Genomic DNA, 27,076 nt, shown 5'->3' with positions numbered 1-27,076 from the left:
ATATTTAAATACAATATATAAATACAAAATACAAATATATAAATATTATAAAAACATATTTAAAAATCTATAAATACATTTTGTTTTTAATCTGTAAAATATATACTTGAACTTGAATGACATAAAATTAAATAAAATAGCAATACAAATATTTAATGCACTGAATATTTAACAAAATAAAAACAAATATCTAAATATTAACTAAATATTAAACAAACAAATAAATGTTCTATAACCTAATCTTTGTAGGTTTGAGTTTGGCCTGATCATTTAAAAGAGGTTTAACGATTCCCGTGAACTGTAGATGTGTAAGCATATCCTAGTGAGCTTACAAACCTAACTAAGAAGGGCACCTGGCTTCTCCCATTGTGCAGAGGGATTCCCTTAAACCTGTGTGGTACATGATTCATTCAAAAGAGGCCACACACAAACAGCTGTATCATAACCATTCATAGGGAAGGAATGAGCCATCGCCCTGTCACAGACTTGGCTGATTATTGTTAGAAGCAGAGAGGGTGGTCTGTTGTTAAAAGACTTTTGAAAATGTAGCATAATACTGTATGTTGTTCAACTGCAACTCTGCACCTGGAGGTTCACTGTGTACATATATTGTGCAATCCGTGGTTAGGCTTTCCGCATCAAGATATTGAATTTTTTACAAGTTAAATGCTTAAGCATTTAGTATAGTCATTTATCCAATTTAGACCCCACAGGTAAATCATAAAATGTTTTCTCCCCCCTGCGGGTTTACTTTAAATGCAATTTAATACTGAAATTCAGTTTGCACACAGGGGCTCCAAGAGCTAGAGTAGCATTTTAAAAGGGGCCACAGTAATATGAATTTCCTGGGGGTGGTCCACGGAATAGGATTTGTTTTTAAAAAAGTGTTAAATTGTACGGAAGCACCCACACTGCCAGGCACTTGCCCCTTTGAAAAAGGGAGCCAAGTGATTACAGAATCAGGCCTGTTATTCAATGGCATCAAACAATTACCATCAGCAAAATGTTTCAATATAACTAAATGAATTAAGACCAGTGGTTCTCAACTGAAGGGCCACGACCCACTAAGGGGCTTCAGAAAAACAGCAGCAAAATACTTTAATCACTACATATGAAATTGGATTAACTAAAGGATGAGTTTTTTACTCCAATGAAAAACATGAATACTACATGTGCCAGGTAGAACTCAATGGCAAACAAAAGCTTTCACTATAGTGCATAACCTAGACAATTCTTTGCGGAGAAATACTAAGTGACACCAGCAAACACTGCATCTCATCAAGACAAAATACTCTTAAACATTCTCATTCATTGTGTTGTGTTAAGCACTTCTAACACAATTGCAAAACATTAGTTTAAACTAAATGGTTTCATACAGACATTTTTTTATACAAGCTATTTAAAAATATATAATGAAGCAATTTAAAGTAAAGAAAAATGAGAATAAAGTCAAATAGTACGATATCAAAGTCAAGTTCTCTTATTCAAAATATTATTGAAGTTATATTTTGTAATAGTACTTTTTCCTGCTAACTTTGTTCCCTCAAAATGCATGACTTTTAAATGAAAAACTACAAAATATTCCTTATCACACACACACACAAAGAAAAAAAAACTATTGTAGTTTTACAAGGTTTTATGAAAATAATTTGGCAGTCGAACACAAGCAACAAAAATGTTCTGTTAATAAGTAAATGTTTAAAATGTGATTTTATATTTTTTATTACATTATTTTTATTTTATTAGGATTAGGATCATGGAGGAATAAAGGTTGAGAACCACTGAACTCACAAAGGTCAACTGCCACCATGTTAATTCTCCAAATGAAATCACAATTAGATACAGAATGTGCTTGGAAAAGAAGTTAAAGAAAGCAATATGACAACTACAAAATATACTTCTCATAGCTCATGAACTTGACAGTGAATATTAGGTTAACTACATTAAATTTTGAAATCACATTCTACACGTGTATGTACCCTTATGGCTAAATCTTGGACCTGAGAGGCTGGTTAAAGAGCCATGCCGCACTCTTGTTATAAACAAACTGGTTATAACAGAATCACATCATCCAAGCTGCATCCTACTCCATCTTCCCAAATAAACACACAATTATTGGTCTGAATCAGATTCTGGTCAGTGGTCAGTAATAACTGCATCCAGACCAATCCAAGCACCAGTAAAGGAGTGCAGAACCAAAGCAAGAGGGGGAGGGGCTTTAAAATTCAGGTCTGAAGCAAAGGAAGGGTCATTGAAAGCAAAACACACTTCAGCTGTACAATACCTGACTGATCTCTGGCCCCTAAATACACAGGACATGAAAGAACAAGGCCAAATAAAGGGGTTATTGGAAGTCAAACGGTTAATGGTTGTTTCTGTATAAATATAGGTTATTATTTTTTTTTTTTTCACACTCTTACTACTGGACTTATCTGACCAGATTAAAAAGTTTGTACTTGTATCAGTTACGTTACATAATTGAAATGGAAGTCAAAGTTCACCCTACTTTAAATTTAGCTCAGGAACACACTAAACAAAAATTAAGTAAAGTAAAAAGAATAAAAATAAATTAATATATTAAATAAAATCATACTTGTCCATCTTTTCGCTGGTCTGACGCCAATGAGTCATGTCTTTTCTCCAACGCAGGTTCTCCTGGCTCCCAAAAGCACTGCCTGATGGACTTCTCTCTGTGGAGATATATAAAACAAACAAAAAAAACTAACCAAGCTGCCCCCTGCTCCGTCGCACCATCTCCTGTCTGGCTCCAATACTGCCTAGGATGGCTTCTTCCAACTTGGCCTTCATATCTTTGGATTTCTTAAAGGTTAGACTGTTCATACGTTCAAATGCCTTTTTGCCCTGCATGAACAAAAAATGGGCCTTTTTGTATGAGATGGATGGATAGAAAAACACAAACATTAATTAATTTCACTTGGTTTGTGAAAGGACATAGCTGAGCAGACTGAGTGCATTTCTTTAGAGATGAATGGAAACGAAAACTGACGTGAAAGAGACAACAGATACAGATATATTGCTACGAAGAGATCCAGAAGTGCTGTGAAGACACTTCTGATTAACACCTGGTGTTAGCGCCCTCTACTATGAAGTTTATTCAAACCTTGTATTCGAAGCAGGAGACACAGAGGTAGAGCAGATCCAACAGACGATTGAGCTGAGAGACAGACAGGTCAGTGAACCATTTCTGAAGCACCATCTCATCTGCATTCTTCAGCACCCACAGCAGACAGATGAGCAGACTACGACTGGACTCAGCTGAGAACGAGCCATGCTGACGGGTGGCCTGGAGAACAAGGTGTATAGATTTTAGTGAAGGACTGGGATTCTTCTTTTTCAGACATTGCAAGAAGAATTAAATTTATTATGGCAGCTTAAGTTTTCGAAAATAAAAAGAACTAAAAAAAAAAAACTAGCTTTACTTTAAATGCAAATTGCGCCATTACTTTCCCTCTACTGCATGGATTTAAAATCTTTCTTGTCAGATAAAAAATATTCTAAAATATTTACTTAAAAATACCCTCAGAGATTAAAAAGTGTTTATGTTTTGGGTGGGAAAAAACTACCATAAATGTATATGTATGTAATGTAATATAGCAATGTATATACATGTAAAATAATAATAATAATAATACAATAACTTGTTATATTAGTTGATAGAAGAAAGTAAAAGTAGTCAAATAAAAAAAATAGAAATACACAATGCATCCAAGCAGTGAGGTCACAATACCTGTGGATTGAGCAGAAAACTACTAGGCCGTGACATCTGTGGTACAGAGGTCCCTGCAATTGCCATGGCAACAGTCTGGCTGATCATACTGTTGCCCTCAGCTTCCTGCTCCTCGGTACCTGGACCACCAGGACGACCCCACTGATTATGGGATTCTGTGATGGTAAAAGAAAAGTTAAAACGTCTAAAGAAAATGTTGTTGGTGAATGTTGTTATTACATGACATATTTACAATACAGAATGAGCCGGATACAAAAATCTATTAACATACCGGTGAAATCATAGAGCTGGGGAAGGGTTTCCATCACAATGCCTATGAGTGGTAGGTAGAGCAGGGCAACTCTAGCTTTGACCTCAGGGTCAGCATAACGTGGGTCTGAGTCATGACTGGACAGCAAATTATGAACCACGCTGATGACCTTCTTATGAAGACCAAACATCCTATAGCAAGAGCAGAATAAATATAGAAGAGCGGAGTAAAATTAAATATTTGATAGATGTTATAAATAATTAAAATACTTAATTTAAATTGTGAATTATATAATAATAATAATAATAATAAAATAATATATAAAAATAAAATAATATACATAATTGTAAATATAATTATAGTTATATAATTGTTTATTATATTTGTCAATTATTGTTTTTAATATATATATTTGTTTTTTTTTATAGTTATAAAATTGTAGTTTTGAAGAGTTAAGAATGGAAATAGGGCACACACCAGGATACTGACCCATCAGCTTCAGGGTCGAGTATTACAGCCAGCTCTGTCAGAACCAGACCAGCAAGGTAATGCTGCTCTCTGAAGGGCACAGACAGCTCAAACATGTTGGCAATCTTTTGGTCCTGCACTTGGGTAGAGAAACCAGAACTCTGGTGGGAGACAACAAGAAAGAAAAACCAAAAAAATAGGAGGAATGTTTTTATAACTATCAATTTGGGTGTAATTTAGAGTTTATTACAGTTAACCTTTCTCAGATATTGTTTATACCTGAGATGTGGCAGAGGAGACCGAAGGAGAGGGGGAGGCTGGGGGTGTAAGTAGACTGAAGGGCAGGTTTAGAGTGACGTAGTGTTCATGGCTACAGGCGATCCTCAGGAAGTCTAGTCTCAGAGACTCTAGAGTGGGGTTCTGTAGTGCATAGAGCTTGGTGGACACCTGGGAATTGAAGGAATAGAAGATCATCAGAAAAGACAGTGTGTAAAAAGCATAACATGTTTGGAGCTGAATTGTAAGGTACTTGTTTCCAGTAGGTTTTGATGAGAGAGAAGACAAATCCTCTATCCATGACTGACAGGAGGTCATTGAGGAAGAAGGCCAAGCTGGTGTTGAGCCTTTCTACCAATTCAAGATCCTAAAGACAATAAAGGCAAACGTGAAACAGCAAACTCACCACTTCAAAAGTTTAAAATAATTAGAATAAACAGACATACTGGACATGCTTTCTTTCTTGACTGATCATCTGCAAGAATTAACCACTGAACTTAACATACATATAATTATGCAAAATAAATATTTTGTAACAATATCAAAGTCTTTATTGTCAATTTTTATTGACTGAACATATCCTTGCGGAATAAAAGTATGAATTTCTTTAAAAAAAAAAAAAAGTATGGACCCCAAACTTTTTAATGGTAGTGTACATTGTTACAAAAGAGAATAGTTCTATTTTGAATAAATGCTGTTCTTTTTAACTTTTTATTCATTAAAGAATCCTGAAAAAAGTATCACGTTCCAAAAAATATTAAGCAGCCCAACTGTTTCCAACACTGATAATAAATCAGCATATTAGAATGATTTCTGAAGGATCATGTAACACTGTGCAAACTGTAGTAATGGCTGATAAAAATTCAGGTTTTCCACCACAGGAATAAATGATATTTTAAAGTATCTATAGAAACTACGGATATATTTTAAAGTAATATTAAAATAAAAACCGTTATTTTAAATTGTAATACTATTTCACAATATTACAGTTTTGACTGTATTTTCGATCAAATAAATGTAGCCTTGATGAGCAGAAAATAATATTACACATTTTACTGATCCCAAACTTTATATATAATGTCAATGTTGCTGCACATATGATATTTGTAATATAATAATGATATTATGTAAAACAAAATAAAAGCTGACAAAAAATAACAAATACACAAACAAACGAACAGTTCAATTCATTCATGTAGTTTTCTCACCTTCTGGAAACGTGAGACGATGTCACCTGCTATGGTGCTAACCAGAGCGGTGATGTCATCCATGAAGCGCTCAGGGAAGCGGTTCTTCCTGGGAGACTGCAGGCGGTCAGTAAAGTACAAGTGGTGAATGATACTCTTAACCTGAAAAGAGAAAGAACATATTTTTTCTCTCACAACCTCAAAAACAGATGCTACACTTTTTTTCATAAAGGAGGAAGCATGGGGATTAATGATTGTGGTAGTCCTTACCATAAGCTCAAAGAAGAACCAGGCCTGTTGCAGGGCTCCCTCTCTCACGCTGCCACTGCTGACCACCCACTGCAGGGCAAGCTCCTCATGAAAGAGCTGAGAACAGGAAGAAACCATCAAAGAACCATTCACCATCAAATACACTGCATATAGGTCAGTATGTCTTAGTTCTACTATGGGATATGATACTGTCCTTTGACATAAGGCCCACTGTGTTGCTGCAAGAGTGGGGAGGATTCATTATTCTACGGATCCAACATTGAACACAGATAAACATCCCATTCGAACACAGTACCCATTACCGGGACAAGACCAACTGGGTGCTCTACACCACAAGTGACACATCATTCCCTCTTCAGGTGCATTCATAGTAAAGCGGTGCCAGTCATTCATAGTAAAGAGAAATACAGATACTCAGAGTCCACAAGAAAATGACAACCACAGCAACAAAACAACATCAACAACAACATCCAGTCATTCCAAGACAGACAGGCGCAAGTGAGGCAAGGAGGGGGTCGGCTCCTGCCCTCAGGGAATTGTGTCTCTACCTTTTTGGTTGGCAAGCGTCCTGTTAATGTTTGCAAGAAACTGGCGCTCTCAGTGTGCGATGACATGCGATTGCCACTGCGCTCCATGGCCTACGGGTGGGGATGAATGGAAAGGTGACAATAGATTAGTGTGGAGGACAGGAGTATGTGGTGACATTCACTACCAATATCTACACACACACACACACACACACACACACACACACACCTTCAACCCACACACACACACAAAAACACAATACAGAAAGGGACTGCACAAACTGTAATATCATAATAGATAAATAAATAATTTAAAAAATGCAATTACTTTTTAATTAAACAATTAGTTTCCATCAGACAAATAGCCATTCTGAATGACATAGTCTACGCAATAAGGAGACTGAAGAGAAAAAGTGTTTTGGTATGATGCTGAATAAATAAATAAATATGCATGTATGCTTTAATGAATCAGACTATTACAGGCACTGAGTAATGAGAAAAGAAAATTATTAGCCTTAATCAGGCGCTGGTTATTAAAATAAATACAAACAAACAGACAAACAAAAAATTCACACACACACGCATACATGTACATGCAGCATATCATAACATGCCAGGCAGAGAGAAAATGGAAATTGGTTAAGTTATGGCCATGCAATGCGTTTTAGAGTGCAATATTGAATAAGAGAAATGAGGTGGCTTTGGAAAAGACTGTTTAAGAAGAGTGAATGGGGTTGAGGAAGTAAAGAAAAAAAAAAAAGGAAAATGGAAGAGGGAAAGGAGTGTGCCATGGAGTTACTAGATATTCCTGTTAGTGCTACTGGGAACAGCTGTGTGAAATGGGGGATTCTGCTTTGAATTTGGGGGTTGGGGTAGTCAAAATGACCTGCTTAGCATCGGATGATGAGCCAGTGCTGGTCCCCCAGGGGGCGCTTTTGCACCCCATGGTATGCACCCAGGAGTTGGAGCGATCTAAGCCCTGCAAGCCAAGGGTGGCATCAAAAGGATCACGGGCAGACGCAAGCAAGCCAGGGAACAGTGAAAGGTCAAAAGTTACAGGTAAATGAGAAAGTGAGCAAGGGAGCAAGTTAGTTTATATTAATTTCTCATCTTTGAACAGCAACAGGTTAGATTATCAAGCTTCTTTAAGTGGTAACGGAATCAAAGGCTTAGTTTGGCACGGTTAGCACAGAGAACACATGATGTGAAATCAAGCCGATTCATTCATTGCAATGGGGGAAAAAGGATCACTGGTTTTGCACCAACAATTCTTAAGTGTACCTCAAATAAAGCATCTTTAAACATCTTCAGAGCATTTGGTACATTATAAAATTCCTGTCTACTACATCATCTACACTACCTTTTACAAGTTTGGGGTCAACAAGATTTTTCTGAAATTAATATTTTTATTCAATAGAGATACACTTAATTTGTTAAAAGTGGCGGTAAGGACTGTTACATTGTTACTATATATATATATATATATATATATAGAGAGAGAGAGAGAGAGAGAGAGAGAGAGAGAGAGAGATTTTACATAAAAGCTGGTCTTTTGAACTATTCATCAAAAGATCATGAAAAAAGTATCATAGGCACCACAAAATATTTGACTGTTTCCAACAATAATGATAATAAGTTAGAAATATTTATTGAGCCCCAAATCAGCATATTAGAAAAATTTCTGAAGGATCAGGTGATATTGAAGACTGGAGTAATGGTTGCTGAAAATTCAGCTGTGCCATCAGAGGAATAAATTACCTTTTAAAATATTTTCAACTAGAAAAATACAGTTATTTAAAATTGTAATTTTATTTCAAAACATTACTTTCAAAAACTCTTTTCAAAACCCCAAACCTTTGATTAGTAGTGTATGCAGGTAATTCTTCTGAAATCATCGTGAGAACATTCAACACACTAACAATTTAATTTAGAGCAGTTTGATTACAACTGCAATCATTTAACTTATTAAATGTATATTTGTTAAACATATGATTTTCATTTTAAATGTAGATTCTTAAGATTTCACGTGCTTTCATGATAACAGCCATGGAACTTAAGTAGTGACACATACTTAAAGATTTCTGTTTATTTATTATAGAATAATGAATCTCTTATTTTTCCTGTGTTACCTGATTTGCATATTCCCTTCAATAAATTGGGCGCATCAACAATGAAGACAGCACAAACAAATAACTGTGTACACATTCATCAAAGGCAAACTGTTGGCCACCGATCTCAACCACACATTCATTGTGTTACAGTTGTTTTTTTTGTTACAGTTTATTTTTGTTCTTCCCTTTTCCAAGATTGTGTAACATGGGTTAAGTACATAAAATGTTCCAGCTAATATTTGTCTTGCTGGTGAGCTATAGGTTGATCTGTAACATTGAGAAATGCTGATGATCAGCTAAATCAGCAATCTAGCGCAGAAAGTCAATGACCTACAAATGCATTCATAATAATTAATACAATTATTCACATCCAGCTGGAGCAATCAAAGCATGTCTTAACAGCACTAATAAAATACATTTTGATATGTGTACATAAACTACGACGATGCATCTGTAATATTATTAGAAATAAAGTATAACCAATAGAGCTGCTGAAATGTGTCTACCTACCTTGCTGCCAATGATGGAGCGTACTTCATCATCTGGGGAAGTAGGAGTGCCAGAGATGTCTGGGTTGCTGTTGCTAAGGCTACGAGAGCGGTTGAGGTTGAGGCTTGCTGGTCTAACAGCAGAACGGGCCATAGTGGCATAATGCACTGAACCGCCCAATCCTCCAGGGCCTATTACGCCAAAAACAATAAATCAAAATTGAAACACACTGGAGTAACAACTAATTTAACCCAATCTTAAACACTCCAAAAGCCAGATTTAGAGACCTAAAATCAAAAGATCAAGCTGAAACCTGACCTGGAGATGGGGAGTTGGGGTCCATGTTGGGCAGGCGGAAGACATAGTGGATATATGAGGAGAGAAGGCTGTTTCGCCCATGCATATCTTGACTAGTGTCCAAGTACTTATGTAGACGGTTCACTATGGATGCCATCACTTCAAAAGAAGCCTGACCAAGATTCACTACAGCAGAAAGGAAATAAAACACAAGATCTTTAAGAAACAACAGCCAAGTTCAGGAAACTAACAACTATTTTATGCAGTTCTCACAATCAAGCTAAATACTATTATATATATATAATATATATAATAGTTTTTTAATGTTCCATAGAAGAAAGTCATTCAGTCATACAGTTCAGGAACAACACAAGGGTGAGTAAATGATGACAGAATTTTCATTCCTGGTTGAACTATCTCTTTAAAGTAAAACTTTTCTGTGAGTTTTCTGAGATTATGTAGGTTGGAGGACAGAGGGTACCTATCTGGCCGGCTATGACAGGTGGCCGCACCATCAGCAACACCAGTTTGTCCAGCAGTAGGTGGAGGAAGCGCACAACAGGCTCCAGCTGAGAGGAATTCAAAGCTGCTATACTAGACTTCAGCTCTGCCTCCAGATTATTCTCCATAATGCGCATGTCTCCTATCCTCACAGGGAACATGTGCTCATCCAGCGCATGCACCAGTGCAAAGAACTTATCTAAATACTGGTCCTGGGCAGAGGAAAGAAACACATCAGAGAATGCATTTGTTTGAAGTGGGCTATTAATCAGTATTTTGACAATTTAACTTCTAATTACCTGTGTGTGGATGGCGGATGCAGCCACAACCTCTACATTAAACACCCCTCTGTGGTTATCCACCCATTTCATTCCAGGAAGAGGAACCTACACACAAATGCATGAATGAACTTGCAGCATAATTTCTTTGTATTATTACACATTGCCACCTTAAAATACTCTCAAACACACTTCCTACAAATCATAAGTCCCACTGTAGTGTATATGAAAAATAACAGCATTGCTAACAATACAGGTACCATATTGATTAAAAACATAGTTAAAAATATTAGCACTTGGTCTGTAAAAAATGATAATGGTAAATAAATGTTCAAGGTCCAGGTTTTTTCCTGACAACATCAGTGACCAACGAGGAAAGTCTTTTAACATTTAATTTATATTAATGAGGGATACAAGATACTAGATACTAAACAAGGCCATTAAAATAATAAAATACATTTTCATATTTAACTGTGTGTGTTGTGTGACAGAAATTGCCTTACATCAGGAGAGAGAACAGAGTAAGACTGAGGCGGTTTCTCCAGAGATACTGGAAGGCAAAAGTGACCTGTTCTCAAGCGTCCATTTTGCAGCATGGGAATCCACTGAGGAAAAATAAGAGGGATAATATTTACTATAGCTGTGAACCTTGAGGCACATCATGATTAGATTAGATTTTTATTCAGAGAGTCATGATCCTGGGGCCAGTTGCATAAACATCACTATGTTAACGTTAAACATCACTATGTTACGACTGTGTCTTAAAAGGGTCATATGATGAGATTTACATTTTTCCTTTCTCTTTGGAGTGTTACAAGCTCTTGGTGCATAAAGAAGATCTGAGATCTCCAAAGAGATATTCTTTATAAAAGTTCAGAGTCAGCCACACCTACCTAAAACGGCTCGTTCTAACACGCCCCCACATATCTACATCACTATGTGGGAAGATTTGCATAACACCGCCCAAATGTTCACACAAAGAAAGAAGGCGTAACTTTTAGTCTCACTGTAGTTTTGTTGACGCTGCAGCCATGTCGTGAAGACGCTGTGTGCTTCGTTGTGAAAGCAAAACTACTCGACCTCGCCGCCTCAGCTCACTCTAGCCCGCCTGGATGCAACAAATGCCTCGTTTGTAATGGGTTTTAATGTTTTTGTCTCGTCGCTCCGGCCGGACACGGCATCACAGTATGGTGAGGGGCGTAACATTTCCCTCACACGCTTGAGGTATTCGGCCAATCACAAAGCATTGGATAGCTGGCCAATCACAGCACACCTCGCTTTTTCAGACCGATGAGCTTTGTAAAAATTGACGCGTTTCAAAAAGGCGGGGCATAGAGGAGAAACAATAATGTACAGTATGTGGAAAATAATGTGTTTTTTTTTTACTTTAAACCGCATAAACACATTTCATTACACCAAATAATGTTATTTTTAGCAGCATCATATGACCCCTTTAAGAACTAGTTTTATTAACAAGCTGCCAATTTAGACCAGAATATGTTTTTTGTAACTGATTTTAAAAACGTATGACTACTTTTTCTTGCAGGGGGGGGAAAAAAAAATGAGATAAGCGGTCTACACAACCAGCTACAGTATCAAAACTATTCTCGATGCATCTCAATTCGCATCTGTATTGAATAAAGGAGGCATGTTGCCTTAATCTGTACACAGATTTATGGAAATGTTCTCTATTAGCACTGTGTGACTGCCAAAAATGTTAAAAAAGAAAATAAAATCCTTTTATAGTGTTCATGTACACTGTCATTCAAAAGAACTGTCATTCTTTTTATGCTCACCAAGGCTGCAATTATTTGATCAAAAATATGGTAATACCGTAAAATTGTGAAAATGAACACTTTTCTTTCTTCTTTAGTTCTATTTTAATGTTTCAAAATGTAATTTATTCTTGTGATGGCAACACTGAATTTTCAGTAACCATTACTCAAGTCTTTAGCGTCACATGATCCTTCTGAAATCATCTGATATGCTGATTTAGTGTTCAAAAAACACTTGTGGTTGTGCTGGTTAATATTTTTGTGATTTCTTTAATGAATAGAAAGTTCAATATAACAGCATTTATTTGAAATGTAATTTAACATATCCTTGTTGAATAAAAGTTCTTTTTTTTGTTTGTTTGTTTGTGTGTGTGTGTGTGTGTGTGTAAAACTATGTACCGTGTATCCAACAGGCGTCTCCAGTGGAGTGTTCTGTTTCTGTTGACAGCTAACATGGTAGAAAGTAAAAAGGATGTGATGATGGTCGGTCAGCGAGGCTGGTAGCTTGATTTTAACTTCATCGTGGAAATCTGGTGATCTGAGGAAACAACATTTGATATACCGGGGGGGGGGGGGGGGGGGGGGTTCAGATTTATTTATTTTTTTTAAATGTCAGTGTCATTAATCCATTTCTTATACAAATGCAAACAAAAACTTGTCGATCTGTTGTTCTAAATTCACATACAGCTGACCCTGCCGCTCCGTGAGCTGATGTTTGATCCCCTGTTAAAGACTTCTGCATGATGTCATGTAAATGAGTTTTTAATAAAAGTTGCAGTCATTAACTCACCGATTATGATAGACTACAGCAGTATATGCCTCCTTTGAATACTCTGCACAACTGGATTTCCCGAAGATTACCTAAGAGACCAAGGAGTGAAAAACTGTAAGTATCTTATGCCATTTCGCCAAGTCAAGAGAGTGCTTCTCCATGACATGTTTGGTCAGATTGTAAATTGATCTGCATTGTCAAAACTTACAGGCATAGCATTGCTAGGATCTTCCCCATTCATGAACTGTACTTTCACTGTAATGTTACGGGCTGAGCCTTGACGGTTAGCAAAGTTCAGGCTCTGTGGGTTCACATGTAGCAGGTTCCTACACACACACACACACAGGTAGACAGAGATTGTAATTTTTTTTAAACACATTTAGAAGTTCCAATAAGTTTTATAAATCTTATATGCGAAGGTTTTGATAATTGTATGTGTAATTAAGTTTAGAAATGTTTTTGTGTTGTCTCAGACGATTCCTTAACTGAAATTTTAACAGTCCCTTGTTAAAATTAACAGGAAACAACTAATTAATTTTAAAATAGCATTTTATAAAACTTGGAATTTACACCAAATTTAGTTGCTCAAAACAGAACTTAAAAAAAAAAATTTCTGGTCACATGTGAAAACATCTTTAACATTAACATCAATCCCCATTGATCTTTACATTGCATAGATTTTTGTTGCACAGCCGTTTCCGTTCTGCGGTTACAGTAGCTGCAGGAACGGACAGAAATACTGCAGTGACGTGGAACGCACTCTCCGGGGAGACCGCACAGACTGCAAAGTTCACAGACTTTCCAAGGAGCACAGATTTCTCATGCTCTCTCAAAATTACCTCTCTAATGTGGTGCAAATATTACTTTTATTTCATACAGTGATCTTTTGCTGAAAAGGAAAAATTTGTAAGGAGAAGTGAATAATGCTTTTCCATTGTACACTCAAGCATCAACAGTTTGTTATTCCATGAAAATATTTAAAATGTTTCCATATTAGTTGCATTTTCACACACACAAAACAACAACAACAAGAGATGCAATAAAAAGTGGAGCAATTCCAGTTCAGGAAACCCATTAAATGGGTTAATCATTTTCTATTTGGCACAGGGTGTAAGAAGGGACATTGCAGTCATCCCATACCACTGACACGCAAGCTCCTACACCCTGAATGGCCTCTGGATACACAATGGGAATCTGGTCATGTTTGCTGTGTCCACAAATTTAGATTGAGGCCAAACTGTCCGCACCTGTCTGAACAGGACCAGTCTGAGCGTGCAGCCGGGCAACGATAATACATCACAGGAGCAGACATAAACCAAGTTAGCTGGCAGGCAAATAAAAATGAAATCAAGTTTGTTTCAACTTTATGTATGTATGTTAATATGGTCAATGTTTCAAAATGCATTATGTATTCAAAAATGTACTATCATCAGATAACAATGTGCTAATTACTTCAGTTTGCTTTTAAATTTAGCTGAATGTTGAAATGTTAAATGTGTCTTTATCTCACATGCAAAAAATCTGTCTGCAAAAGTGTTGAATAGTGTACATTATTCCACAATTAAAAGATTAAACGATTCAATAGTTCAAAAATAGCAACAGGTTCAATAGTTTATCAGTAAGTTCCATATTTGGGGTGTCTCATTCCCATTATAAGCTGCTAAGTTTAAAGATATAATCACAACACATGTGAACAAAGAAAACTAAAGCTAAAACATGTACTGAAGAGTGTTGTTGTAAATTCTTACAAGTAAAACTTTTCCCCAATGTAACATCACCTAAATGGCTGACATAGATGAGATTTTGTTGAAATATACTGTATGAATACAGCTGTCATAAAGTTTCATTATACCTGTATCGTTTATTGAAAATTGAAAGTCGTCATTTTTTGTAAAAATCTGAATTTAATCAAAGAAATATATATTTTTTTATCTAATTGATTAAAAAAAATCTAGTATGCAAGAAAGTGAATATATTTGGCAAGTTGCCCTAACAGGCCACCAGAAAGAAAAAAAAACTCCCACTAAGACCTGATGGGAGATTAATATTAAGCAGCAGTAAATAAAAAGCTTGTGCATATCAGTGCAAATGGGACAAACTCCCCCAACTTCAGTCATCACTCATTTTTTATTACTGCCTAAACTGAACCATCCTGTGATTCAGTGACGATTCTGCTTGTACATGCAGACCCTCTCAGTGGCACCTGAGAGTGATGCTTCGCTGATTCAGGAGACCATTAAATCAAAGCCAGAACCATAAATCGCATACTTTTATATTAATTCCCGTCCAGCGGTACATGCACAGTGCACCAAGTGGCCGTGGTGATGATGTGATCGATCGGCAGGATGATTCATCTGCATCGTTCATCTTTGCTTATCAGAGGCAACCAGGGGCCAGGTTATGGATATGTGTGTGTGTGTGTGTGTGTGTGTGTGTGTGTGTGTGTGTGTGTGTGTGTGTTACTGTAAATTTTCTGCACCGAGTAAACTTTCCAGATTGGGAGGAGGACACTCAAGCACAGCCAGCTTAATAATTACCAAATGCTCCCTCCCCCTCTCAATGTAGCTGTATATATTTTGAGGAATCTCTGCTGTTTTTGGCATTGTTCTCAGAGTAGGAGATGAGAAGAGTAGCGACAAAGGGAGGCTAAAAGAGACGAGTATCCAGACAGGCATTGGGAACGCACTGACGCAGTGAACAATTCTGCCTTCAAACCACCTGAAACGATGTTGATTTTCCTGCTTTTTTGGCTGAGCTTTTCAACAACAACAAGCGCAGCCCCTAACCTAAGGAAAGCACCCACAGAGGCACCTATTCTAGTCACTGCGCCGCCAACTGAGGCTAGATCCCGCTTTGCCATGTTAGATGATGTACGACTCCTGGCTAGCGGTCTGCTCCAGCTCGGCCAGAGCCTCAGAGAGTTTGTGCACAAGACCAAGTCTCAGATCAACGACATCTTCCAGAAGCTCAACATCTTTGATCGCTCCTTCTACCAGCTCTCAGTGGTCACCAGTGAAATCAAAGAGGAAGAGGAGAAGTTGAAGGAAACAACCATATATTTGAAGGCCAATAATGAGGAGATCAGAAACTTGTCTATGGAGATCAACTCCAAAATCAACAACATTCTCCAAGAGCGAAGCCAGTTGCACAGCAAGGTTGGTGGGCTGGAGGAGAAGCTGAAGGGCTTGTCTGAGAGCATGATGCCTCTGGAGCAACTTCAAGAGATCACTGCATTGAAGGTGAGTCCAGTAAGGTTAATTCAGAACTTCCATTCTAATTAGTCCAAACTCCCATTATAACTAGAGGGCTTCTCAGTACCAATTTTAAAATTCATGTCTAAAAGTGCATGTAAATCACACTTGATGGCAAGAGCAAAACCAAAATTAATGCATATCAATAAAACTGATCATATACAGGGATCTGTTACAGTTGAATCCAGTTATGCATTTACTGCATTAACAACTTGTCTATTGCAGGATGTGATTGAAACACAAGAAAGGACCATTACTGATCTGCTTAAATCTGTTAAAGAGCAACACGAACAGCTCAATTACCAGAATATCAAAATTAAGGGTCTTGAGGATAAGGTATCCATCCCTGTTTCTATAATGTTTCATGTTATTTCCATTAGAAATGTAAGATTATACATTTTGAATGTATCATTCAAAGCATTTTTAATTAAAAGGGTCCCCACATCTTTGACAAATGCATTTACAATTACAGTACACATCTTATAGAGATTGCACTAAGAACTATTTCTAGCTAACAAAATATTTCGTACATTTTATTCATTATAAAATGTATTTGACTTCTTAAGAATTTAATTTGATTATATTTTAAATGAACAGATTAAAATCTAGTTTTTAATAAATTAGATTTAAATTTGAATAATGTAAATGTCAAGTGATTAGAATTTAAAATAATTATAAATGTAACTCTCCTGGCTTTATTTGCGTTTACTGAGAATAAATATTCATTTATTTCAGCTGAACTATGACTCTTTTCAAGACACAGCTGAAAAACCTTTGGATTTAAACCCAGAAACATCTGACCCTTTTCGTTACTTAAAAATGAACTCCACCAATGGAACTGCGGAAATAAATGGTAAGAACAGCACAAAATTAATTAGTAATTTAAATTAAGTTACTTTAATAAATCCAAAATCATCAACTGTGATCTTTGCTTCGGTTTTAAATCTGGTATTTGTGTACTTTGCTTATGTATATTGGTTACTCCGCTCATGTGCAGCACTTTGGTCAGTCTCAAGGCTGTTTTAAAAGTGCTTTAAAAATTAAATCAACTAAACTGTGTTTTGCTGCACAGACTTTTCAAAGGACTGCAGTGATGTGTTCAAAAGAGGCCAGAGGACCAGTGGAATTTACCCAATCAAACCCAATCAATCTGAGCCTTTCTATGTTTATTGTGAGATAAGTGCTGGTAAGAGACCAATAATGTACATCTAATCAGACTTCCTATTGATATCAGTTACAAAAATTCAGACAAGTAAAAAGAAAGAACACAAGAAACTCAGGCTATGTGGCTACTTTCTTAAGAAAGCTGTGCCTTAATCACTATTCTTATCCAGCTGAATACAAGATTCTCTTTTTTACTTTTACTCGGTTTTAAGATGGTGCAGCCACAGTCATTCAGAGGAGGGAGGATGGTTCTGTTGATTTTGACCAGTCATGGGAAAAATATGAATATGGATTTGGCAAACTGGAAAGTAAGTATGGCCTTTTGTGTCATCATGTCAGATGTTTCCTTCTCTACCACTCCAACTGCCTAAAAGCTACAATCTAATTCTCTCAGTTCACACAGATAAAAAAAAAAAAGAGAAGCCGCTTTGATCATCTATAAACAGCTTATGCTTTTGTTTTATGGTGCATCTTTAGCTGGAACTAAGTGTAAATATCCTTGTGTTACAGAAGAGTTCTGGCTTGGCTTGGCGAAGATTCATTCCATTGCTCAACAAGGACAATACATTTTACACATCGAACTGGAAGACTGGAAGGAGGAAAAGAGATTCATAGAGTACACATTCACCCTGGAAGGTCCAGCATCTGATTATGCTCTTCACGTGGCACCCCTGTCTGGAGATCTGCCTGATGCCATGAGCAACCACACTGGCATGAAGTTCTCAACCAAGGACAGAGACAACGATAATCACGACGAGTCAAACTGTGCCCGGAACTACACAGGTATCACATGGTCAAAATTAATATTTAATATCCCTCAATATATAATTGAATATTCCTTGTATATTAACTGTTTGCTGGTTTCAGGAGGTTGGTGGTTTGATGCATGTGGGGACACCAACTTAAACGGGAGATACACCTGGTTGAGGTTGAGGGCTCGGCACCAGCGCAGGAAAGGAATCTACTGGATGCCAGTCAAAGGAAGCTCCTATACCCTCAAATCCACAAAGATCACCATTAGACCATCAACCCAGTTTCAATAATCCCTGACCCTATACTCTCCATTGGGTAATTCAGAATCAATCAGAATGGGTCGCACTGGCAGCAGACACTAGCCAACAAAGCTTTTCCCTTTCTCTACAGACAGCAGAAACTGAATGATGCAACTGCAACAGGTCATTGACTCTGGTAGAGGGTAAAAGCCAAGTCAAAGGGTTATTGCAACATGCATGTGCTAGTTCGAAATCTTCATAGGTCATCAACTTGCAGCTTGTTGATCAAGAAAAGTTGTTTTAAAAAAAATCCTAATACTGAACAGGTTCAAATGCAAAGACCCATGGTGGATCACACCTCTGGAACAGGATCTGATGCATGTTATTATCAAGAGTCAACAAGAATCAACAATAAGTTTGTAGACTTATATGGATAATATTATAGAACTACATTGCACTCAACTATAGAGCTTCTCAACATCATTTCACATACTGTAGGTTAGCTTGACGTTTTTAAGTATTTAAGCAATTTACACAAATGTGCAACAGTAGAAAGCAATGAGTAACACTTTGTAATAACTTTCATTAAATCATGACTACAATGCTTATGAACACATTTATTATTATATTATACGATAAATAGATATTTGTAATTTTGATATTGAATATTATTACAAAGTGTTACCAAGAAATGTGCTGTTATGGTTGAAGTTGGATCTTTTGCTTGTCTCTTTCTGTTACGGAGTCATATTGACTCCTGGTTATGTTTTGTACATACTCAGCTGTACTGTATATATTTAGTTTACACAGTGTTTCTCAATGGTAGTCAGGTGCATCATATTTATAGCAACACTTTTAGACATTAAGGGAAAAATAAAAAAAACAATCTTTCTGTAAATTAGCTCACAGCAGTCAGGTGAGACTTCAACTATACTTGGACTCACATGGCAAACTTGTTTTTTATAAATGTCACTGCATAATTAAAACAAATTTGAGCAATATCTTCTCAACAAAGAAAACAGTATATGAACAACTTCACTGCAGGCTCACAACTGAAATAAGCCAGTTTCCAGACTGGCACTACTGTTAGTTCATGGGGGAGGAAAAAAAATGTAACTGATAATAAATAAATAATCCAGCAAGAGGATCAAGCTTAACCTGTGTGGGAAATCAACCCTTCATAATTAACATGTTATATGACCTGTATATACGACAGACATGACAAGCGTGATAATCCAGAATGTAAATGTTGTTGGCAGTAAAAGATGTCCCAATCTGCCAAGTCAGCACCACCTAAATCAAGGCTGACTCTGCGGCCTGTCTGGAGGAAGATAAAGTTGGCACAAGCTGTGAGTAGACAAACAAGCCCTCTGAATGACAGGTTATGTCAACATGCAGAGGATAAGAATCTTTGTCTGCTCAACCTTGACTAAATTAGTAAGCTTAAATAGAAGGGTTCGACCATACAGTGAGGTTGTCTGCTCACAAAGAAAGTGCTCTGGTTACTTAGCAATAAGAAGAAGACAGGGCACTTTATAATAAAAAAAAAAAAAGAAAGAAAATACTTGTTTGTGTTGGTGTGTGAGGCCTATATGATCTAGACCAGTGGTTCTCAGAAAACACTTGCCAAAAACACCTCGTTCGTTGTCCTGACATTATTTCAGTGATTTAGCAATGTCGCCATGTTACACATATTCATAAATCCTGGCTAGTGGCTGCTTTGGCCTGTCCAGGGTAAGTGATTTCGCTATTTCAAGGAGATGCTATTTTCCGCTGCAAGGGCAAAAAAAACATTATATGGACTTTCAATAATTAGGCCATAGTTACCATAGATATAATACTGTTTACAGCTGCTCGCAAAGCCTTGGGAGTTGAAACCCAATTATGGTAAAACAGAGTGCTTCAGGCAGAGGGTGAAAAGAGGCACTGGAGCAATATACAGTCTGTGCTTTTTGAACTTTAGATCATGTGAAAGCAGTCTAGTAGTGCCCAAAAAATTAAATGATGAACTTGTAAAGAACCATAATATGGGCAGTTTAATCCAAATATTAAAAAAAAATTCACATACAAAATTAATTGGTTAAAATGTGTAGAAACGCTGAAGAACATTCAGCTCCTAAAAGTTTTGGAATCCTGAAAATTATTTCAAATTGAATTATTTTAGTTACTTTAAGTTACAAAAACTAGGAGTGCCCATAGATTAAAATAAGTTTTGAAAACCAAACTAGGGCTATTTGCTTGTAAAGTCAGACGTCACACTTCACCGTTACCAGGTCCCAGCGCTATATCAAATCCCAAAAGCAAACAACATATGGTGCTAACATACATTAGAGTTGTGCTGTACTACTACTGAAATATCATGATCCTTACACTATAAAAAAATGCTGGGTTGTTTCAACCCAATGTTGGGTCAAATATGGACTGACCCAACTGTTGGGTTAAAAAGCTAATTTTAAAATGTAACCAAAATTTAACCCAACAGTTGGGTTAGTCCATATTTGACCCAACATTGGGTTGAAACAACCCAGCATTTTTTTAGAGTGTACCTTTATCTCCATATCAAAATATTCATCTTTTCTGAATCTTTAAAATATTGGTTTCCAGGACACTGTGAGCCCTGAGACTTTCACACTAGCACGTCTGGTGCACACCCAGGTTCGATTGACGTCAGAGTTCGGTACGTTTGGCTAGTGTGAAAGCTGTCATGCGAACGCGGTTGCGCACCGGGGTACCGAACCCGAGACTACCTGAAGGAGGTGGTCGGAGTTTATTGCACTCGAACTGTGGCGCAGTTCGTGTGAATATGAAAGCAACACGGACTCGGGTGCACACTTGTTCAGGAAGTAAAGTAACCTGTGCATGCGTTTTAGCCGATTACAATGTATTTTCTTCAATAAAACACATATAAGTGATGACAGTGTTGCTGATTTACCTTGGATTCGAGCGAGAGTGAGCCTGCAGTATATTCGCGTGTAGCAACTGCAATCAGAGCGGCAAATGAATGGTAATCCGCTGTCTCCTCAAAATAGCCGTCGACATGCGACGCACATTCAGTAAACCCATATGTCGTTTGGGTTAGATAGAATCAAGGGAGTGTGAAACCAGACCAATGCTGGGGGGGGCTGCAGGGAACAATCACACTCGGGTTCGAACCACAGCAAACGAGCCCAGTGTGAAAGCCACCTAAAAGTTTAGCTTAAATGTGTGCTATAAATAAAAAGTGCTACACATGCTTGTACTCGGAAACAGTGTTTGTTACATCACAACTTAGCAAGCGAATAGGGTGCCTTTGAATATTATTGTGTTGGATCCAAAAAGGTTGAGAATTACTGATCTAGACATTTATACCTGTAAGTTGTGTTGGGCACATAAATGTCCCTGGCAGGGAACTCCAGGATCTCTTTTGTTGGCCGCACTCGACTGTCTGGGTAAGGCTTCACTTGGAGCAGATCAGGCGTCAGGCAGTAGTGAGGGTTCTCGGGGGCTGGTGAGATGTCAATCTTCAGCTGGGCTGAGGGCATTTAATAAATGAGTAACATAACTCTTCACATAAATGTTAATATGGCCAAAATCTATTGCATAAACATGCCAAAATAGCTCTACCTGTAATGGGCCTCAGTCTACGCAGCACAGAGGATGGGCGCCGCATGTCGGCTAGGAACTTGTAGAGATCTTCATCACTTAGTCGATCTCCTTCCTAATATGATAGATTAATAAAATATGAAAAATATATTCAAATGTCAAAAGCAGGGGTATTTATTAGCTTTAGCGGTCCGACCTATGTAATGACCGGTAACTGGAGGATAGTGAACTTTTGTTTTTTTGAATATGAGGGTGACCTGTTTGAAGAAGTTGGTGACCGTCAGGGTGGCTGGTCTAAAGCTAGTCAGACTGCATGATTCATCTCCGCTGGTGGTTCTCTCCAGTGAACGACGCCCCACAATACTAGAGTTCCTCCGTTCGGACCAAGAGCCTTTCCGTTCTGTGTAATGACGAAGAGTCAAGTAGTTAAAACTTCAGTACTACAAGATCAGATAGGACAAAATTGTCCAAAAATAAATCACTTAAAAATAAATAAATAAATGCTGTGGTATGGCATAAAGAGCAAAAAAGAAATAAAAATTGAGATTGGACTAGTCTTACTTCAGTCTTATGCTTTCATCACCCATTCAAATGTTGTTCCGAAAAATTATTTAAAACTACACAAGTACAAGATAAAAATGCGCAACCTTCGGTGCCATTTAAAGACTTACCTGACAGCCCCATCTCCAGCTCTGTGTCTCTCTCTAGGCTGCCGGCACTGTTCACTATGTTCATGAGGTGTATGGCCGTCCAGGCAAAGGGCATCCGATAACGCCCTAGTCGCTGGCAGAACTGTTCAGACTGACTGCGCAACTTCTCAAGCTTTTCCTTATTCTGTGGTACCAGAGAAGAGAAAATAAAAACAGTCACCATGCTGGACTGAATTCCACCAGGAGCTGGTGTACAATATATAAACTATTAAGAATGGCTTACTTTGGCAGCATCAGATTCTTTAAAGACCATGTAAGGCTCTGCACATTCTCCAATGTCTCCTTGCTGAAGCACCTTCTCAAGCTGAATGCAAATACAGTGCAAATGAGCAATGACAATACACTGCTTTCAGTCAACACTACTCAAAACACTCCAATTAAGCAATAAATGAACATCAATGCAAAATTCAAATCAATGCAATAATCATCAAATACGCAGCTACAAAAAAAAACAGTACACTTCATAAATCCATTAATTTCATATTAACTTGAAAGCATTAATGCATGCAATGTTTAAAAAAATAAATAAATACATATTTATAAAATATATTGTAGATTATATTACTCCAGTATTCAGAGTCAGATGATCCTTCAGAAATCATTCTGTTGATTTGATGCTCAAGCAAGATTTCTTATTATTGTTGATGTTTAAAACATTTTTTTTTTTTTTGTGAAAATCATGATACTTTTTTTTTCTAGGATTCATTGATAAATAGAAAGTTCAAAAGTATAATTATGTATATTCTGCTCATGTTTCATGAATAAGACTCTGACTGTTAAGAAGGATGCTGAATAATGTAACCAACCTTGATAACAAGGAAAACGTCTTGAGAAGGGTAGGTGATAGAAAAGACAGCAGAGCGGGCCAGGGTGGAGATAGCAGCAGATGGGATGTGAGGTCGCAGCATGGCCTTCGTTTGCTCAGAGTTCAAATCAAAGTAAAAGTTCTCTGATATCTGATGATTAAGACAGGAAAACGTTAGGATTCATCAATGTCTGACGAACAACTAAAATCCTTGAACACAGGGGACTGCTACCCTCTAGTGTTGAAATTAGTTAACAATGTCTTGTGACATTTCCTGTACACATAAATGTAGCTTGTATTTAAACTATTGGAAATCAATTGGGTAAAAAAAAAAAAGTATTCCCATCAAAGTTTTATATATACAATTTTAAAACACACAATTTAATAAATAAATAAATATAATACAATGCACAGCATAAATGAGTACACCCCCTCTGAAACATAAATTCAGCAATTACTCTTTACTTAGAAGGCATGTTAGGGTTCTTTAGAGATATAATGTTCTAGCAAGTCTGCTTGATCAATTACCAAAGAAGCACGTCAAAATTATTCAGGGAAATATGATTTTCTTATCAAAGTGATTAAACGTTGTGTTGCAGAAATTAGTATACCCTCCTGAAAGTTACTAAATAAAATAAATGTTAAAACATCTGGTGTAATTTTAAAGCAATTTTTGATCGAAAGGTAAGTATGTTGAACCAAAACTTTTAAAGAGAATTTCTTGACAATTAAAAGTGTTATATAGCCCAAAGAATAATTCATAGAATTAATACTGACAACAATGGAACCACTTGGGAGAGAACTGTCAGGAGACTTATTTCTTGGCACAAAAGAGGACAGTGGAACAAGGAGAATACCAAATCATTAATTTAAGTGTGAAAATATAGAAAAAATAATACAGAAATTCAGAAAAAAATTGACTTGTGGCAAGGACCCCGAAACAATCAGGCCTTCACTTTAAGCTTTCATTTAGTGATGAGTGAATTTTTGCTAGAAAAAGAGCAGGAGAAATATCAAGCAAGTATCTCAGAGCTGGCAAAAGTTATGAAAAGAATGACTGTTTATCTCACAGAGTAAGAAGTAGCCTGCAGAAGTGACATGCATGGTTGTTGTCCACACTGGATCTACTTGCTGTAGCCAAAGCACAATAAACCCATGTAACCTTTTCCAAGGCCCATATTTACAAAATATAGACTTCTGGGAATCCATACTCCGTTCTCACGAGACCAAGTCGATTTTGGATTTAACAGCATCCAAAATGTTATGGCTAGAGGAGGAGTACTGTGAGAAGTGCCTGGTTCCCACAGTGAAGTTCAGTGATAGTAAAGCTCTTCTATAGAGATGTAAGTGTGCTGGAGGTGTGAGGGAGTTGTGCTTTATCAATGCGTCATGAATTCACACACCACTGTGTGATGTAATACACAAACTTGAAACAGAAGATGTTAACGATCCCTTATTCCCTGTGTTGTTGGGCATTTTTTCAACATGACAATGACGATATGCATTCTCCCAAGCTGAAAATCCTTTAGTGGACATGTATTTCACCCAATCTTAACACTCTTGAGCACCTGTGGGGGATTCTGTAGAGTCGAGTTGAGCAACACTCCCATTGCATTTAAGGAGTTAAACAGGACAGTTGTGACAATTTGTCATGAACTTGTACACTCAGTGCCAATAAGGGTCAGAGCAGTAGACTAAAAATAATGGAGGACATACCAAGTACTCGCATAATTATATATTTGTTGAATTAAATCTAGGGTGTAATGATTTCAGCAGTCCTTCATTTAAACAAAATTGGCTAATTTATTTATTTTACAGATATTAATGGCATATATTTCTCTGTTTTTATGAAGTATATGTTTAATACATTTACATTTTGCCATCTTTCCATGAATTGTATTAGCGATCATAGAAAAGTACATCTTTTGTATTTATTTGGGGGGGACTAATTTATGCATTTATACTGAGTATAAATTCTGATGTAAGGAAATGGCCAAATATTAAAGATTAAAGTGGACATTTGAATTAAATGTCGTTTAGTCTATATTAAAGGGGTCATATGATGCGATTTCAATTTGTCCTTTCTCTTTGGAGTGTTACAAGCTCTTGGTGCATAAAGAAGATCTGTAAAGTTGCAAAGACTAAAGTCTCAAATCCAAAGAGATATTCTTTATAAAAGTTAAGAGTCAGCCACGTCTACCTAAAACGGCTCGTTCTAACACGCCCCCACATACCTACGTCACGATGTGGGAAGATTTGCATAATGCCGCCCAAATGTTCACGCAAAGAAAGAAGGCGTAACTTTTATTCTCGCTGTAGTATTGTTGTTGCTGCCGCCATGTCGTGAAGGCACTGTGTGCTTCGTTGTGAAAGCAAAACTACTTTGTTTGGTCTTCCAAAAGAAGACACGACTAGAAATCAGTGGTTAAGTTGTATTTACAACACTGTTCCAGAACACTTCAACCCAAATATTCAGATGTGTGCAGCGCATTTTATGGAGGACTGTTTCCTGATCCTGGGAGAGTAGACTACAATGCCGGCTGTTCTGACTCACAGACTGTAAGTACGTTTTTTATGCTTAAAGGATTTGCCACTGATGATTCAAACGCGAGTTTTGAGCAGTGTAGAGTAGCGTTTGTAGTTTGTCATTTCTCCGATCACAAATGCAGACAGTATAAATCATTATAATCCGTAATTATGTCCCCACTGGATGCAACAAATGCCTCTTTTATAATGGGTTTGAATGCTTTTGTCTCGTCACTCCAGCCTGACAGGGCATCATCACAGTATGGTAGGGGCGTAACATTTCCGTCACACGCTTGAGGTATTCGGCCAATCACAACACACTGGATAGCTGGCCAATCAGAGTACACCTCGCTTTTCAGACCGATGAGCTTTGTAAAAATCTACGCATTTCAGAAAGGCAGGGCATAGAGGAGAAACAATAATGTACAGTATGTGGAAAATAATGTGTTTTTTTTTTCCTTAAACCGCATAAACACATTTCATTACACCAAATACACAAAATAATGTTCTTTTTTAGCAACATCATATGACCCCTTTAAACAAGGATTAGATTGCGCAGTAAAGTGTAAAAACAATCGTCAGGCTGCCCTCTGCAGGCATTTGTTATAATGCATAATGTACATTAGCACTATTGTTTATAATACATTATGTATTTTACCAGTTTTGTTCAATAAAACCATATGATTACTTGCTTTTGATTCCTTGCTTTATTTGAACTCATTATTATTGCCTCATTGCTATTATATAGGTATTTTAAGTAATTTTAAAGGCTATTATTCGCTTAGGTCTATGTTTATTGCCACAGAAAAATAATTATATTTATCCGATTACTCGATTAATCGTCAGAATAATCGACCGATTACTAGATTACCAAAATAATAAGTGTGACGTAGTCCATTGTGTCTATTTTTTACGACACCACACACTTCTACAAAACTTTTAACTCATTGCAATGTACATTACATGGGAAATTACAGCTCACCTTCTTCTTTTCTTTGACATCATATAAGGCCAAACTTGCAAATATTGGCTCAATTTCAATCTCAAACCTTAAAAGGGATAAGAGACGCTTATCAGAAACATTGTAGCCATAGATG

The 27,076-nt window shown here is 37.0% G+C and overlaps 2 protein-coding genes across 8 annotated transcripts in view; one reads left to right on the top strand and one right to left on the bottom strand.

Annotated features, from left to right (window-relative positions):
* The window catches only part of LOC107591182 (dedicator of cytokinesis protein 7), a 54,199-nt gene that overhangs the window by 20,538 nt on the left and 6,585 nt on the right, over positions 1-27,076 (bottom strand). For 3 of the 7 annotated variants that reach the window (XM_016280261.1, XM_016280259.1, XM_016280260.1), the window contains exons 8-34: positions 26,962-27,028; positions 23,455-23,604; positions 22,872-22,952; positions 22,610-22,772; positions 22,196-22,338; positions 21,960-22,053; positions 21,705-21,867; positions 13,158-13,275; positions 12,968-13,038; positions 12,577-12,715; positions 10,906-11,007; positions 10,424-10,510; positions 10,105-10,336; positions 9,645-9,809; positions 9,348-9,517; positions 7,613-7,705; positions 6,748-6,837; positions 6,200-6,295; positions 5,951-6,091; positions 4,996-5,109; positions 4,746-4,913; positions 4,476-4,627; positions 4,020-4,189; positions 3,749-3,903; positions 3,122-3,304; positions 2,727-2,883; positions 2,594-2,690 (exon numbers count right to left, since the gene is read on the bottom strand). In XM_016280261.1, coding sequence (XP_016135747.1) covers positions 2,594-2,690; positions 2,727-2,883; positions 3,122-3,304; positions 3,749-3,903; positions 4,020-4,189; positions 4,476-4,627; positions 4,746-4,913; positions 4,996-5,109; positions 5,951-6,091; positions 6,200-6,295; positions 6,748-6,837; positions 7,613-7,705; positions 9,348-9,517; positions 9,645-9,809; positions 10,105-10,336; positions 10,424-10,510; positions 10,906-11,007; positions 12,577-12,715; positions 12,968-13,038; positions 13,158-13,275; positions 21,705-21,867; positions 21,960-22,053; positions 22,196-22,338; positions 22,610-22,772; positions 22,872-22,952; positions 23,455-23,604; positions 26,962-27,028 — 3,561 coding nt within the window. The remainder of the gene's footprint in view (positions 1-2,593; positions 2,691-2,726; positions 2,884-3,121; positions 3,305-3,748; positions 3,904-4,019; positions 4,190-4,475; positions 4,628-4,745; positions 4,914-4,995; positions 5,110-5,950; positions 6,092-6,199; positions 6,296-6,747; positions 6,838-7,612; positions 7,706-9,347; positions 9,518-9,644; positions 9,810-10,104; positions 10,337-10,423; positions 10,511-10,905; positions 11,008-12,576; positions 12,716-12,967; positions 13,039-13,157; positions 13,276-21,704; positions 21,868-21,959; positions 22,054-22,195; positions 22,339-22,609; positions 22,773-22,871; positions 22,953-23,454; positions 23,605-26,961; positions 27,029-27,076) is intronic. The other 4 variants (XM_016280262.1, XM_016280263.1, XM_016280264.1 and 1 more) reach the window with 2 other exon arrangements.
* On the top strand, positions 15,563-19,707 carry LOC107591184 (angiopoietin-related protein 3-like). The gene is made up of 7 exons (XM_016280267.1): positions 15,563-16,188; positions 16,426-16,536; positions 16,936-17,053; positions 17,273-17,386; positions 17,577-17,672; positions 17,875-18,147; positions 18,232-19,707. Exons 1-7 carry the CDS (start codon positions 15,676-15,678, stop codon positions 18,405-18,407), a joined length of 1,401 nt encoding a protein of 466 aa, XP_016135753.1. The 5' UTR covers positions 15,563-15,675; the 3' UTR covers positions 18,408-19,707.

This window comes from Sinocyclocheilus grahami, unplaced genomic scaffold (assembly GCF_001515645.1).
Source record: "Sinocyclocheilus grahami isolate Dianchi unplaced genomic scaffold, SAMN03320097.WGS_v1.1 scaffold138.1, whole genome shotgun sequence".
Lineage (NCBI taxonomy): Eukaryota > Metazoa > Chordata > Actinopteri > Cypriniformes > Cyprinidae > Sinocyclocheilus > Sinocyclocheilus grahami.
The sequence above is the reverse complement of the archived record's forward strand: the minus strand, read 5'-3'. Positions and strand labels throughout refer to the sequence as shown.

Coding starts and splice junctions, on each gene's coding strand:
- LOC107591184 (XM_016280267.1), top strand. CDS start 15,676: ATGTTGATTTTCCTGCTTTTTTGGCTGAGCTTTTCAACAACAACAAGC. Junction 17,054..17,272: donor TGGAACTGCGGAAATAAATG/GTAAGAACAGCA, acceptor TTTGCTGCACAG/ACTTTTCAAAGGACTGCAGT. Junction 18,148..18,231: donor CTGTGCCCGGAACTACACAG/GTATCACATGGT, acceptor TGCTGGTTTCAG/GAGGTTGGTGGTTTGATGCA.